The 13,046-nt window shown below is 33.6% G+C and overlaps 4 protein-coding genes, 1 long non-coding RNA gene and 1 other non-coding gene across 6 annotated transcripts; 3 read left to right on the forward strand and 3 right to left on the reverse strand.

Annotated features, from left to right (window-relative positions):
* Positions 1–1,620: 1,620 nt before the first annotated feature.
* Positions 1,621–2,159, forward strand: LOC133038827 (uncharacterized). Its single transcript, XR_009688337.1, has 2 exons — positions 1,621–1,654; positions 1,734–2,159. It is a non-coding gene; the product is annotated as an uncharacterized LOC133038827 (long non-coding RNA).
* A 1,357-nt stretch (positions 2,160–3,516) lies between these two features.
* LOC133039458 (uncharacterized) lies at positions 3,517–4,289 on the forward strand. Its single transcript, XM_061118373.1, has 2 exons — positions 3,517–3,826; positions 3,927–4,289. The coding sequence occupies exons 1-2, from the start codon at positions 3,531–3,533 to the stop codon at positions 4,120–4,122; spliced, it is 492 nt and encodes a 163-aa protein (XP_060974356.1). The 5' UTR covers positions 3,517–3,530; the 3' UTR covers positions 4,123–4,289.
* Positions 4,290–4,297: 8 nt separating this feature from the next.
* LOC133039223 (uncharacterized) lies at positions 4,298–5,499 on the reverse strand. The gene is made up of 3 exons (XM_061118064.1): positions 5,136–5,499; positions 4,617–5,042; positions 4,298–4,339 (listed from the first exon to the last, which is right to left on the reverse strand). The coding sequence occupies exons 1-3, from the start codon at positions 5,340–5,342 to the stop codon at positions 4,298–4,300; spliced, it is 675 nt and encodes a 224-aa protein (XP_060974047.1). The 5' UTR covers positions 5,343–5,499.
* Positions 5,500–5,588: 89 nt separating this feature from the next.
* On the reverse strand, positions 5,589–8,272 carry LOC133039224 (uncharacterized). The gene is made up of 4 exons (XM_061118065.1): positions 7,811–8,272; positions 6,648–7,348; positions 6,176–6,537; positions 5,589–6,058 (listed from the first exon to the last, which is right to left on the reverse strand). The coding sequence occupies exons 1-4, from the start codon at positions 7,835–7,837 to the stop codon at positions 5,589–5,591; spliced, it is 1,560 nt and encodes a 519-aa protein (XP_060974048.1). The 5' UTR covers positions 7,838–8,272.
* A 3,073-nt stretch (positions 8,273–11,345) lies between these two features.
* Positions 11,346–11,451, reverse strand: LOC115703364 (small nucleolar RNA R71). Its single transcript, XR_004009136.1, has one exon. It is a non-coding gene; the product is annotated as a small nucleolar RNA R71 (small nucleolar RNA).
* Positions 11,452–11,771: 320 nt separating this feature from the next.
* Positions 11,772–12,575, forward strand: LOC133039225 (uncharacterized). Its single transcript, XM_061118066.1, has one exon. The coding sequence runs from the start codon at positions 11,772–11,774 to the stop codon at positions 12,573–12,575; it is 804 nt and encodes a 267-aa protein (XP_060974049.1).
* The last annotated feature ends 471 nt before the right edge of the window (positions 12,576–13,046 follow it).

Genomic DNA, 13,046 nt, shown 5'->3' on the forward strand with positions numbered 1-13,046 from the left:
TGTTTTATTTTAGTTGTTTATGTTTTTTTGAAAGTTGTTTATCTCTTACATTTATCATACTGTAAGGGTTTAGGAAAACGTTGTTTTTAGGTTTTTTATTGGCTGTAATTTGGTTACTACATTTTCATATATTCATTGTTATTGTATCTAAGATTTGTTGCTTTTGTTTTTCTTTTTTGTTGCAGGTCCATGCTAGGACCTCAGTGAAGGTTGAAGGATTTGACCTACCAAAGAAAAATCCTGCTAAGGTGTCTTTTTTTAAAAAAAAAAATATTATTTTTATTATTTGTTTTCTATTTTTTTTTAGTTTTTTTTGTTTTTGTCCTGATTTATTTTGTTTATATTGCTACAGGAATGGGATTATATATATGACCAGAAGAATCTGTTCATTGCTAAAGCCTTTTCCACTGCTACTTTCCAGGTGATAGAGAACATTAAATCTTGTCTTTCAGATGTACAGCTTGAAATCTTTTCAAAAACCTGTTTTGGTCATTTCCTTGACCTTCCCGATTTTAAAGTTCAACCCCAAGTGTTTCATGGGTTGTTGCTCCGAGAGGTTCAGCAACCTAATGATGCTGAGTTGTGGGTTATGATACGCGGTGTTAGGCTTAGGTTTAGCATTGAGGAATTTGCATTGATTACTGGGTTAGACTGTGAAGGTGACTGTAGTGTCTTAGATTTTAAGCAAGAGGTTAATAGTCTTTGTGAAAGATATTGGCCAACTTCGTCCTCTATCACTAAGGAATCTGTTAGGGAATGTTTTACCACCAAGAGGTGGGGTGATTCTGATGAGGATGCTGTGAAGTTGGCAGTTTTGTATTTCGTGGAGTGGTTCTTGCTTAGTGGCACTAAGCATAAAAATGTACCCAAGTCTATTTTAGATGTTGTAGATAGTGGGAGGTACAATGAATTTGCTTGGGGCCGGAGTTCTTTTGAATTGACTATTTCCTCATTGAAGGGTAAGCTTGATAGTTGGGTTGACGGGGTTAGGAAGGCAAAGAGTTCGGGAAAGAGGCCGAGTGTTTTTTACACTCTGATTGGTTGTCCTCATGTTCTACAAGTTTGGTTCTACGAGTGTTGTAAGTACATGAAAGGTAAGTACTGCCAAAAGGAAAGCTCTCGTATTCCAAGGATCACTCAGTGGACATGCAATAGTCAACCTACTTTCAAAGTTTTGAAGACTACTATCTTTGATGTTTCCAAAGATAAGGTATATCTGTTTGTTGTAATTTGGTTTTTCAGTAGTTGTTTTTGTGTTGTTTTTTATTATTATTAATCTTTATAATTGAAATTTTAATTTTGGTGTTTTTTGGTCAGCTGCAACTTTCAAATATGAGGCCCACGGCTGGTGAGTTCAAAGCTTTGAAACTGAGCAGTTTCAAGTTCGACACCGACTTCAACTCTTACAAGAGTCTTCCTGTCCCCGAAGAGCCAACTGTTGCTCAGAGTGACATTTCTGTCAAGCTTGAGGCCTTTTCTGAGAAATTTCATGGGTTGGAGGTCAAGATCGATTCGTTGCATACTTCCCAACAGAAGATTTCATCTGATTTGGTTGAGTTGAAAGAGTTTGTGTCTGCACAGTTTGTTTCTTTTGGTGCTCAGATGGCTTCAATGCATACGGTTTTCTACTGTTTTTGCCGATTCCTATGCCAAGGTATTTTAGTTTTTCAATAGTTGTTTTTCGGTTTTTTTTAAGTTGTTTTATACTAATTTAATATGTAATTTCAATATAGGAAAAAGGCAGTGACTCTTCCAATGATGATGATGGAGGTGGTGATGAAGCAGATTTTGATTTAAATGAATCTGAAGAAACTGATGAAAATGAAGAAGAGAATGTTATGGGTGATGACGAAGGGGAGGGTAGTGAAGGTGAAGAGAAGGATGATCAACCCGATGAAGATTCTGACTCAAAAGAAAAAAATGATAATGACAGTGATGATGATGCCACTGATAGTGAGGAGAAGGTAGATAAGTAGACAATGTAACTAGGTTTTAGTTACTTTGTGTGGTTTATTTTGTTGTAAGTCCGTTTTAGGTAGTGCTCTTGTAATTCTATGTTATTGTTATGTCTCTTGTTATGTTTTATTTTTCAGAAATTTGCAACTATTTTCAGACTATTTATTTGTATTTATTATGTTATTTATATGGCTGTGTTTGTAGATTTTGTTGTTCGGAATTTATTGTTGGTCTTATTATTTTACTTGTTGTTTTTATTTTGTTATGTAGTTTTTTTTTAGTTGTTCAAGTATTTCACAAAAAATAACTTCACTTTTTTCCATTTTCTTTTTCCTTTATTTTCTGTATCAAGAATTTCGTTGATTTCAATGACGGCCCTACTCAAATAGATGTTGAGGCTACTGTTTCATCCGGGTAAAAGCGAGTTGAGCTTATGGTAATGTTGCTTTTGTGTTGTTTTTTGGTTGTGTAAAGGTTGTTATTTTTTAACCATGCTCTAATTCCTTTTTAATACCATATATAAACGGATGTCTTCGGATGGAATTGGTGGTGATCCTTGTAAAACGATTTCAGTTTCTGAAAATGTTGAGGTTACGGATCGTCGTCTTGTTTGTATTGAGGTATATTTTTTTTTTGGTTGTTTTTTAGTTTCTTCATACTTTTTGTGTTTAACACTTGTCTATTTTCTTTCATTTTTGTGGAAAAAATATATTAGATGGGTGCAACAGTCTCAATGTTGATTCTAACATTGAACTTGAAGATGACCCAATTCCCGTTGAAGAAACTCCTCTTGTTGACAAGAGGAAATCTAAGAAACCCATAGCGCTGACGTCTCCGTTTATGGAGTATGACTCTTCCATTTCTAGTTCTAAAGATGGTTCGGTTATGGAGTTGTTAAGTATGTGGTGGGTTGTGTCCTCTCGATGATAAGATTGGTGAAGATGTAGAACATAAAGACGAGATTGATTTTGACTTGTGGCTTGGTGAAGGACGCCGATCGAAGAAAGATCCGTAAGTGTTTATTTTCAGCACCTTTGTTGTTTTTTTGTATTTTTTGTTTTTTACTTTACTATTTATGTTTCACTTTTTTTTTAAAAATGTTAGGCATGATAAGGAGAAGGTTTACTTGAAGGGTAAGGATAAGATTGTTCCCCCTTTTCGTTTTGGCGTGGAAGATGTTGCAACCAAGATGTGGTTCCACAAGCTTGCATATCCTGGCCAATGTTTGACTAGTTCTGTAAGTTAATTTATTTTTTCTTTTGATTTTTTTCAAAAATTTCAGTCTATAGTTTTATTCATGTTGTTTGTTGGTTGTTTTTAAGTTGTTGAAATATAATTCATTTTCTGATTTTCCAACATTTATCATTTTTTTGTTCAACATCTGGACATCATTTTTTACTATCTACGTAAAAAAGGAAAGTATGCAAAGGAGCCAAAGGTTAAGTTCACAACCACCGATTGCTTATTCTTCAAAACCATTCATGCTTTGTATGAAAAATTTATTGCACGTAAAAAAATCTTTCTTTGATAAGCTTGCCAAAGATGCCATTGCCGATTATATAAGAGGTAGAAAAATGTTATGTGGTTCCCCTTGGCATTTGTGCGATCATGTTTTCTTTATCATCCATATGGAGACTGAATCACATTGGATTCTTGGTCGATTGAATATTGAGGAAAGGCGTGTGTACATGTACAACTCCTTGTCGACTGCTATGAAAGATAGTCTTGCTATCAAAGCTTGTCGACCATTTGCGGTGTTGTTGCCCCACTTTTTTGCTTTGTTTGATGAGTTCAAAAAGGAAAACAAACCGATTTGTTTAGACCCTTTCGAAGTTGTTAAGGTTGATGGTTTGCCTCAACAAACCTCTAAGTAAGTTGTTTTTATTTTTTATTTTCAAATGTTTTTAAAATTTGTAATGTTATTTTCCTTTTCTAAGTTTTTCTGCTGTTGTTTTTTGGTTGTTTTGCAGTGACTGTGGTTGTTTCGTTGCATCGTTCGCCGAATACTTTATTGATATGAAACCGATTCCTCCCATATTTGATGTTGAGAAACACCGTGATAGGCTTGCTGTGTTGTTCTATAAGTATGCTCGCATGAAAGAAGTGGAATTTATTGATAGTGAAGATGAGGCTCCTCCAAAGGGTCCAAAGAAGAATTTGTCTTAGTTATCTATTGGTTGTTGTTGGAAATACTACTTTTTTTTATGTAGCTTTTGTTTTTCTATTACCAGATTATGTTCATAATCATAGACAAGTTGTTGTTTCTGTCATGTTTTTTTCTTAATTGGAATTGGTTTTTAATTTGTTCATATTTTTGGATTTTTAATCTTTATATTTACTCTTAATCATGACAAGATACTATTAACAACCTTATTACAACCATCTGATAAACAACTAAATTGCATTTGTAATCACTTTATGTAGTTTATTTTTCCTTCTTATTAATTTCAACCTTCTTCCACTCATTTAATTAGTTATCTATAATATTTGATGTTCTTTTGTATATTAATGATAATAATACCAATTTCCTATTATCAATATCTCTCCACATAAAAAATCACAATAAAAAAATGTATGTAACAACCAATCGTAATATGCAGTATGTGTTTTCTAAATGTTTTAATATAGTTGTTTTTTGGTTGATGTGTAGTTGTTTCCACTTCTATGCCGTAATTCTTCTTGGTCTTTTTGTTATGTCCCTTTTGTCCACACTTGCCACACTTGTTTTGTTTCTTTGTTTCCCAAGCTGCTGCCATTCTTCTTTTCCTCGGCCTTCCAGACTTGATTCTCTCCTTTGGAGGCAACACTATGATTTCTTCAAAAAAATCTGGAAGTTCCCATTCTCTTACGTTTCCAATCGGGTATATTGTTTCTTCATATGTTTGCAGCCATGCTTTTGATGTGTAGTATTGTGCACAGTAGTTGTATGTGTTTATGTTCAAGTCCTTCATGACGGCGACTGCATGGTTACATGGCATTTCATCTTTTTGAAATCTATTGCATGTGCACGTCTTCTCCTTCAAGTTTACTATTCTTGTTCTGTATTCATCTATCACCTCAAACAGGTTCTGGTTTGCTGGTTTCACCTGCAAGTTTTAAACCAACTTTAAAACAACCAAAAAACTATGCAAACACAACTGTTTTAATTTTACTTTATGCGAACGATAATCTGAACTTACTGTTAGTCGCAATGACTGTACATAGTTCCCTATGAGTTTTTTCTCAGATGATGGTGTCAGCCTTGTTGTGCATTTTTGTGCCTCCTTTCTATTATTGTATGTCCACTCTTGCATTTGTGCCCTCAAGCACTCCATTAATGTTGTCACTGGTGTTTCCCTTGCTGCTAAATTTGCTGAGTTCAGTGCCTCAGCTATGTTTGATGTCATGGTAGAGTACCTACAATTTGGACAGTTTCTGTCATAGTTCTACTTTTGGAAAAAAAACTCAAACGCAACGCAAAAACAACGCAAATACAACGCTATAAATAGGTGAACATATCATTAATTTTATCCTCCTTATTAGTTTTCACCTGTTGTTTTCTGAATGATACCTTGACCATTTTTCATGGCCAATTTTCTCCGGAGTACGGTCTTATGCGCTTATCCAAGTTGTCTAGCTCCCTCATATGGAATTCAAACTCCATTTCGTGTAAGCTTTTGCGAGTTTGCAAAGAATGGCACTCTGAAATGCTTTGCATTTTTCTTGAATTTTGTTTTGAGGTTCGACAAGAGGTGGAAGATGCAGTAGCCATGTGTTATTTCAGGGAACACTTTCCTAGTTGCTTTGATGATGCTTTCATGTCTGTCTGATATTAGGCATTGACATTCTCGAACCCCGAATGCTTCTCTTATTTTTTTTAAGAACCACTCCCACGATTTATCGTTCTCAGAATCAACTATGCAGTATGCTAGTGGAAAAATTTTAGATTCTGCATCTTGTGTGTTGGCAGTGAGCAACGTGCCTCCATACGCGGCCTTTAGGAATGTACCGTCTACCACGATGATTGGTTTGCAGTTTGGCCAACCTTTTATAGCAGCATTTAATGCAACAAATGCATATTTGAAACTGTCATCATCATCTTTCTCTATGTCTATTAATGTTCCTGAATTTTAATCAAACAGGATTGTTTCAAACAACATGTACTCAACGAAATAACAACTCAAAAACAACTGTTTTTCCACAAATATTATCAAAGTAAAATTTTTAAATTTTTTTTTACCTGGATTTGTTTTCTGTAGCATGTACAGGTATCTAGGCAAGAGATTGTACGACTCTTTAGCATTTCCATGTAGCTGGGTTTGTGCTCGCTCTTTACTACGCCATGCTTTCATGTAATTCATCTTTATTCCGTATTTGTCTTTCATTTCTGTCTTTATGTCTGCAGGGCTGCACTTTGTTTTCAGGTTCAAGAATTTTGGTTTTACAAAGTCTGCTATCAACTTTGATGTAGCTTGTCGTTGATCTCCAAATCTTATTGTAACTGCACATGTGTGTTCTTCTTCGTAGCTCCTTATTATGAATGTTTCTGTGTTTCCATTTTTTGTAGCCTTTAAACTCCATTTGCGGTTGTGTCCAAACACACTATGTTGTATTCTTTTGTGCAAGATTTCACTACTTTGTATTGAAATGTCTTCTTGATTGCAAAGTAGCATAGTGTACTTATCAATGTTTCTTTGTCCTTGTAAATTTGCCCCTTCTCTATTGTTTCATGTCGTTTGTCATTGATGATCATCATTTCTGTGTTGTCCACTTCCTCTTCTTCTTCCTGGTTGTTTTCTAGTTGCTGTACCATTTCTGCAGCCACAAGCTTTGCATAGTCGGTGAAGTCAAAATATTCATCTACTGCTGTAGTTTTTTCTCTGTTGTTGTCTGGTTGTTGTATGGTTGATTCTGATGACACTGTTACTGTTTCTAGGAAAAATGCATCAACTTCACCGGCATCCCATCGTCTGCAGATAGTTGTTGCTTGGAAGTTGTTGCCGTGTTGTTTCCGGAGTTCTTTGCAAGTCTTCTGTCTTGCGTTGTTCTCATACGATTCCATGATCATATTGTTCCACACCATTGTTTGGTTAGGTGGTGCCGTGTTACTGGTTTTGTTCACACACAATGGGTACCTTGTGAAATCAACCTCCTTCGTTAATAGCTTTATGTAGAACAACAGACTTTTGTCATCCTTGATGTGTAGTGGTTGGCCTCCTTCCTTCAGTTGATATTTCAGTTGTAGTTGTGTTGATTCATGGTTGCATTGGAGTTCTTCCATCATTATTCTCATTAGTTCCTCAAAAGTGCACTTGGTCGAAATTAATTCTCCACTTGATTCATAATCAACATAGTTTCTGTTGTCATCCCAATGCCCATTGCTCTGCACCAATATTTGTAATGGTTCCGTTTCCTGAAATAATGTAAATTATTTACTTGGTTCAGTTTTTGTAGTTGCAAACAACTATTTTAATCTGTCAAAACAACCAATAAACAACTATTTCCAACAATAACTTATGCATCTAACACTTTCATCTGACCGACTATTTATATAGGTTAAATCAACTATCAAACAACTATTTCAAAACTGATCACCAATTAATAACAGTAGATTCATATTTTCCAGTTTCTAGATCCCAAACAACTATTATTCCACTGTAAAACAACTTGTAAACAACAGTTTCAGAATAAAACACTGTAGCAACTATTTATATGCCTTAATGTTTATTTTCATGCAAACCGTTGTTGTTTTTTTCTCAGATTCATCAATATTTCATTATTTTTTCAATTTAATCCGGTTTTCATCAATTAATATCAAATTTCTATTCATCTACACTAAAATTTTTTTTCCACGTTCATGAAAAAATTTGTTTACCTTCAATTGTCCTTCTGATTCAATCATGGGTGAGTTTCTTTGATTTCCAGCTCTCCTTCTACTCGGTTCTTCTCCTCTGATCGCGATTTCTTTGTTCAATGATTGTTGTTTTTGAGTTTTTTTTGTACATCAATGGAGGTTTCCTGGTTTTTTTTTTTCCCTTTTCGTTTTTGATTTTGGATTTTCGGGATTCAGCTGGTTTCCTAGGAGTTCTACATTTTTTTAGATTTTGATTTTGCTGGATTTGGAAGAAAAATGGTTGAGAATGGGTTGTTGGGGTTGGATCGCTGGGTCACGAACAAGCTGCGGCTGGTCACGAAGAAAAATGGTTGAGAATGGTGGTTTCCGTTTTCTCAGCCGGTATTTTTGTAATTACCAACTTTTTAGTTTCCACTTTTGTTTATTTCCTTTTTTAGGGCCATAAATGTAAATTTCATCTATTTTTGGTCTATAATAGAAAAAATCTCTTAATTTTATGTATTTTTAGGTGTGTTTGGAAGAAAAATATTGGAATTAAATTGAAGAAGTATTGGAGAAATGGAGCCAAAAATGTAATTTTCAAAAGAAAATCAAATGAGGCCCTTTGCAAAGCTCACTCTCGGTCAGCTCTTTGACCCAATCAGAGCCGTCCACCTACAGATCTAACGGCTCAGACGCGTGCGTGAGGCACACCCTAGACAGCCGAGAGTGGCACTCTGCTTCCTACTGGTGCCTTTCTTCCACGCGGGTCCCACTGGTCCCCAACTCGCCAGCCCCACAATGAAGCAGCTCGCGCCACATCGCCCAGTCGTCAGCGCCCCATCGAACCAGCAGCCGCCACGTGTCCGCCTGCTGAAAAGAAAGAAAAAAAAAACAAAAATTAATTGGTTTATTCCTATTTTCTCACACCCGAAATTACACATAAAAATACCAAAAAATTCCTACTTTTTCTCACAACTTACACCTAAATATCTATTTACTCTTTCCAATTTATTTCACCTAAATAAATATTTCTAATTTATTTTTACCCTATCCTTTTCACTATTTTTCCATCCAAACAAACATTCATTTTTTTTTCCAACACTCTTACACATACTCTATTTATCCCTTCTCTTCCCAACACTAATTAAATTAATCAATTTATTATAATTTGATTAATTTAATCCCTCAATTTTGCCTATAAATATGGTGTTGGAAGACCATTTCAAAAACTCCTCTTCACCCCCCTAAACACTTCTCCATTCCACACCATTTCATTCCACACTTTTCGTACTTCTACCATTTTCTTCTTATCATTTTTTCTACCATTTTTACATTTTGAAGAGCATGTCAAGTATGTTTATCTTTTGTAATTTTTATCTAGTTATGAGCTTCTAATCTTTTTTCAAGATTATTAAGATAATGATGAAGTAAAATGTAACTAGATAGTGTTTATTTTTGTATGTTGATTTCCCATTTGTGCTATAAAGTTCATGGATTTTTTATCAAAAATATATCTTTTTCATCTTCAATATCATGTATTTTTGATTGTTAGAGCATGTTACACTTGGTTCTTCATTATGCAAAAATATGATAGTCTTCCATTAAATTGTTTACATCTAATTCTTAGAACATAAGTATCATATTTTGCCTAAACATAGTTTCTTTGATTTTGTGTAGTTCCATTAAATTGTAACACATTTAATGCTTAGAAATTATACATTTTATAAGTGAAGAAAAATCCCATCTTTTTGAAAATAACTTGTGCTTAAATAGAAAATATAGTGTGATTTATTTCAACTATATTTGAATTTGGAAATCAATATGCTTATAAATATTATTGAACTTGCATTTTGTGGATTCTAATATCTTAATTATCTTATTTTACACATCTTATTTGAAAATTATTTTCATACTCACTCATATTTAATCTTAAGTATTTTAGTTACTTGTCTTTTATTTTATTTTGCAAAACCAAAATCCCATCAAATATTTGGAGCTAGGTTAGAATATTCTTGTTTTGTTTGAAATAGTTTCTTTTGATGTTAGTCAACTCCCATGGGTTCGACCTTGCACTTACATGAACACTTTATTTCGAAACGATTCGTGCATTTGCGAGTATAAATGTTAAAACACTCACTTTTGAGGACAACAAGTTTTTGGCGTCGTTGCTCGGGAGTTGCAAGAAAGAAACGATCTTTCTACAAGGTAAGTAATATTCTTCTACTAGTTATTTTTTTTTATTATTCTCACTTTCATCTAAAAAAAAGTAAAAAAAAAATCGAAAAGAAAGGTTCGAAAAAAAGAGAAAGTTATACATATTTATACATATATATTGTTATATATTATATATTATATACTATATATACATATTTATTAGTAGTTGATGACATTTTGTGCCTCCTACATACTTGATAGTTGAGTGCATTTTTTGCCTCCTAACCCTTTTTTTCTATTTTTCTTTAGTAGTTGAGTGCATTTTGTGCCTCTTACATACTTGATAGTTGAGTGCATTTTTGCCTCCTATTATCCCTCCTCTAGTGATGGCATTAGTGTCTCCTAGCTTTTATTTTTGTTTATCATTTTAGTTGATGACATCTTGTGCCTCCTAAAATTTTATTATTATTATTACTACTACTATTATTATTATAGTTAGTTGATGACATTTTGTGCCTCCTAACTTTAATATAACTATCTATCATTATTATTGTCATTTTTTTATTGTATTTATTTAGTTGTAATTTTATTTACTTTGCTTAAGAACATACTTGAACAAAAAAAAAAAAAAACTAAAAACAAAGCTTGTTCTTTCAACATAAGCAATTTTTTAAAGGAAATTTGGCAAAGTTCCCATCCACACTTAATAATTAACCCCTGGGAGTTTTTATTAAGTTGTGAGTAAGTGGAATCAAATAGGCCTGAGAACAAGTCAAATAAAAAAAATTGAAAAATTAATTTTTTTTTAAAATCATAATCTCTTCGTGTTATAAGTATGCTCTGTGGTTGCGGTTTATAACTGATCTTCCACATTAGAAATTTATCTTCTTGAGATTATTTTGTGTTACTTGGTGTTTCTTTGTGAAATTTGTGACATTGCATGCATCATTGGCAACATGATTCTAAAAATCGTTCGGTAAAAAGAGTAGTAACTTTAGGTGAAATTGAAAGTGTTTTTGAAAATCTAAGCATAATGGAACAAGAACCTAATATTACGCAAGAAAAAACGCTACTTGAATATTTTTCACTTATTTCATCTAATGCTCCATCATGCATTGTTTTGCCTACTACTAATGCCACTCATTTTGAACTTAAACCACCCATCATTCAATTGTTGCCTTCTTTTTATGGTTTAGAAAGAGAAGATCCTTATATGCATGTAAAAGATTTCTTAGATATTTGCTCAACTTTTCGTTTTCAAAATTTTTCGAATGAATCGGTTAAGCTTAGGTTGTTTTCTTTTTGTTTAAAAGATAAAGCCAAAGCTTGGTTAAACTCACTTCCAACAGGAACCATAACAACTTGGGATCAACTTTTTAATAAATTTCTTGCTAAATTTTTCCCCATGTCCAAAACTGATAATTTAAGAAGAGAAATCTCCGAATTTTATCAAAAAGATAATGAAGAATTTTATGAATGTTGGGAAAGATTTAAAGATTTATTATTAAAATGCCCCACCATGGTTTTGAAAAATGGAGACTTGCAAAATATTTTTATGATGGTTTAACCCCTTCAAACCGACAAATGATTCAATCTATGCATACCGGAAAATTTTTGAAATTACAAGGGCAAGAGGCTTGGGAAGCTCTTAAAGAATTGTCTGTTACTTCACAACAATGGAATTATTCTGAGCCTAGGTCTAGAGCAAATAATTCACCTAAAAGAGGAGGAAAATATGAAATTAAAGAAGAAACTGATTCGAGAACATCTTTTGAAAAATTAGCAAGAAAAGTAGAAGCCTTAGTCATAAGTCAAACTATGAATTCTCATGTTCAACCTAAAAAAGATGTCTGTGCTAGTACTTGTCATAATGATCAATCATGTCCTTTTCTTGAAACATTTTTTCGAAGAGGCTAATGCATTACATTCATATGGTAAACCAAATGATAGCCCATTTTATAACACATACAATCCTAATTGGAGAAACCATCCCAATTTTACATGGAGACAAAACCAACCACAAATGAACCAAGGAAACCAATTCAACATGCCAAATCTGAATCATGCCCAACCAAGTCAACCTTTCCCTCCACAAAGAAAGCCTTCCTTAGAAGACACTTTACAACAATTCATGCAATCCACCCAACAAATCATGCAAAATCAATCTCAATCCATTTCCAAACTTGAGACACAATTTGGTCAACTTGCCAATGCCGTAACTGAGAGAGAAAAAGGGAGATTTCCTAGCCAACCCGTCCCAAATCCTAAAGGCCAATATGAAGTAGGAGTTCCTACTCATAAAGAAGAAGCCAAGTCTATTTCAGCACTTAGGTCCGGAAAACAAATTGCCAAACCCGATTACATACCTCAAGTTAAAAAAGATCAAAGCCAACCTCAAAGTTCCAACACAAATGACTTGTCAAAAGATAATGATCAAATTCTTCCTTCCATTCTAAAAGCTCCTTTTCCGCAAAGATTACTCTCACTCAAGAAAGGCAACCAATATAGTGACATCTTAGAAGTGTTCAAACAAGTAAGTATCAACATCCCATTCTTAGATGCCATTAAACAAATTCCTGCCTACTCCAAATTCCTGAAAGACCTTAGCACTGTTAAAAGAAACACTAATGTTCCAAAAAGGCATTTTTAACTAGACAAGTTAGCTCCATAATTCAATATAAAATCCTTGTGAAATATAAAGATCCTGGTTGTCCAACAATTTCATGCATCATTGGTGATCATTTTATTAACAAATCTTTACTTGATTTAGGAGCTAGTGTGAATTTATTGCCTTATTCTGTTTATAAGCAACTTGGTCTAGGAGAATTAAAACTAACTTCTATAACACTTCAATTAGCTGATCGTTCTGTGAAAATTCATAGATGTATTATAGAAGATGTTTTAATTAAAATGAATAAATTCTATTTTTCTGTTGATTTCATCGTTCTTGATACTCAACCTGTTGAAAATGGTCATGCTCAAATACCCATCATTTTAGGTAGACCATTTTTAGCTACATCTAATGCAATTATCAACTGTCGTAATGGTGTATTGAAATTATCTTTTGGAAACATGACTGTTGAATTGAATGTTTTTAATGTTGCTAAATCTGTTGAGTGTG

Source organism: Cannabis sativa, chromosome 6, assembly GCF_029168945.1.
Source record: "Cannabis sativa cultivar Pink pepper isolate KNU-18-1 chromosome 6, ASM2916894v1, whole genome shotgun sequence".
Classification (NCBI taxonomy): Eukaryota; Viridiplantae; Streptophyta; class Magnoliopsida; order Rosales; family Cannabaceae; genus Cannabis; species Cannabis sativa.

Bases quoted from the DNA above. Each gene is read 5' to 3' on its own strand.
- LOC133039225 (XM_061118066.1), top strand. From the start codon at position 11,772: ATGTCTGTGCTAGTACTTGTCATAATGATCAATCATGTCCTTTTCTTG.
- LOC133039223 (XM_061118064.1), bottom strand. From the start codon at position 5,342: ATGACATCAAACATAGCTGAGGCACTGAACTCAGCAAATTTAGCAGCA. The intron at 5,043-5,135 runs GTAAGTTCAGAT...TAAAACTTGCAG, and splicing joins TACAGTCATTGCGACTAACA to GTGAAACCAGCAAACCAGAA. The intron at 4,340-4,616 runs GTGGAAACAACT...GTTGTTTATCAG, and splicing joins AGAAGAATTACGGCATAGAA to ATGGTTGTAATAAGGTTGTT.
- LOC133039458 (XM_061118373.1), top strand. From the start codon at position 3,531: ATGTTATGTGGTTCCCCTTGGCATTTGTGCGATCATGTTTTCTTTATC. The intron at 3,827-3,926 runs GTAAGTTGTTTT...GTTGTTTTGCAG, and splicing joins TTGCCTCAACAAACCTCTAA to TGACTGTGGTTGTTTCGTTG.
- LOC133039224 (XM_061118065.1), bottom strand. From the start codon at position 7,837: ATGATTGAATCAGAAGGACAATTGAAG. The intron at 6,538-6,647 runs GCAAATTTACAA...AATACAACATAG, and splicing joins CATGAAACAATAGAGAAGGG to TGTGTTTGGACACAACCGCA. The intron at 6,059-6,175 runs GTAAAAAAAAAT...ATTAAAATTCAG, and splicing joins GCTACAGAAAACAAATCCAG to GAACATTAATAGACATAGAG.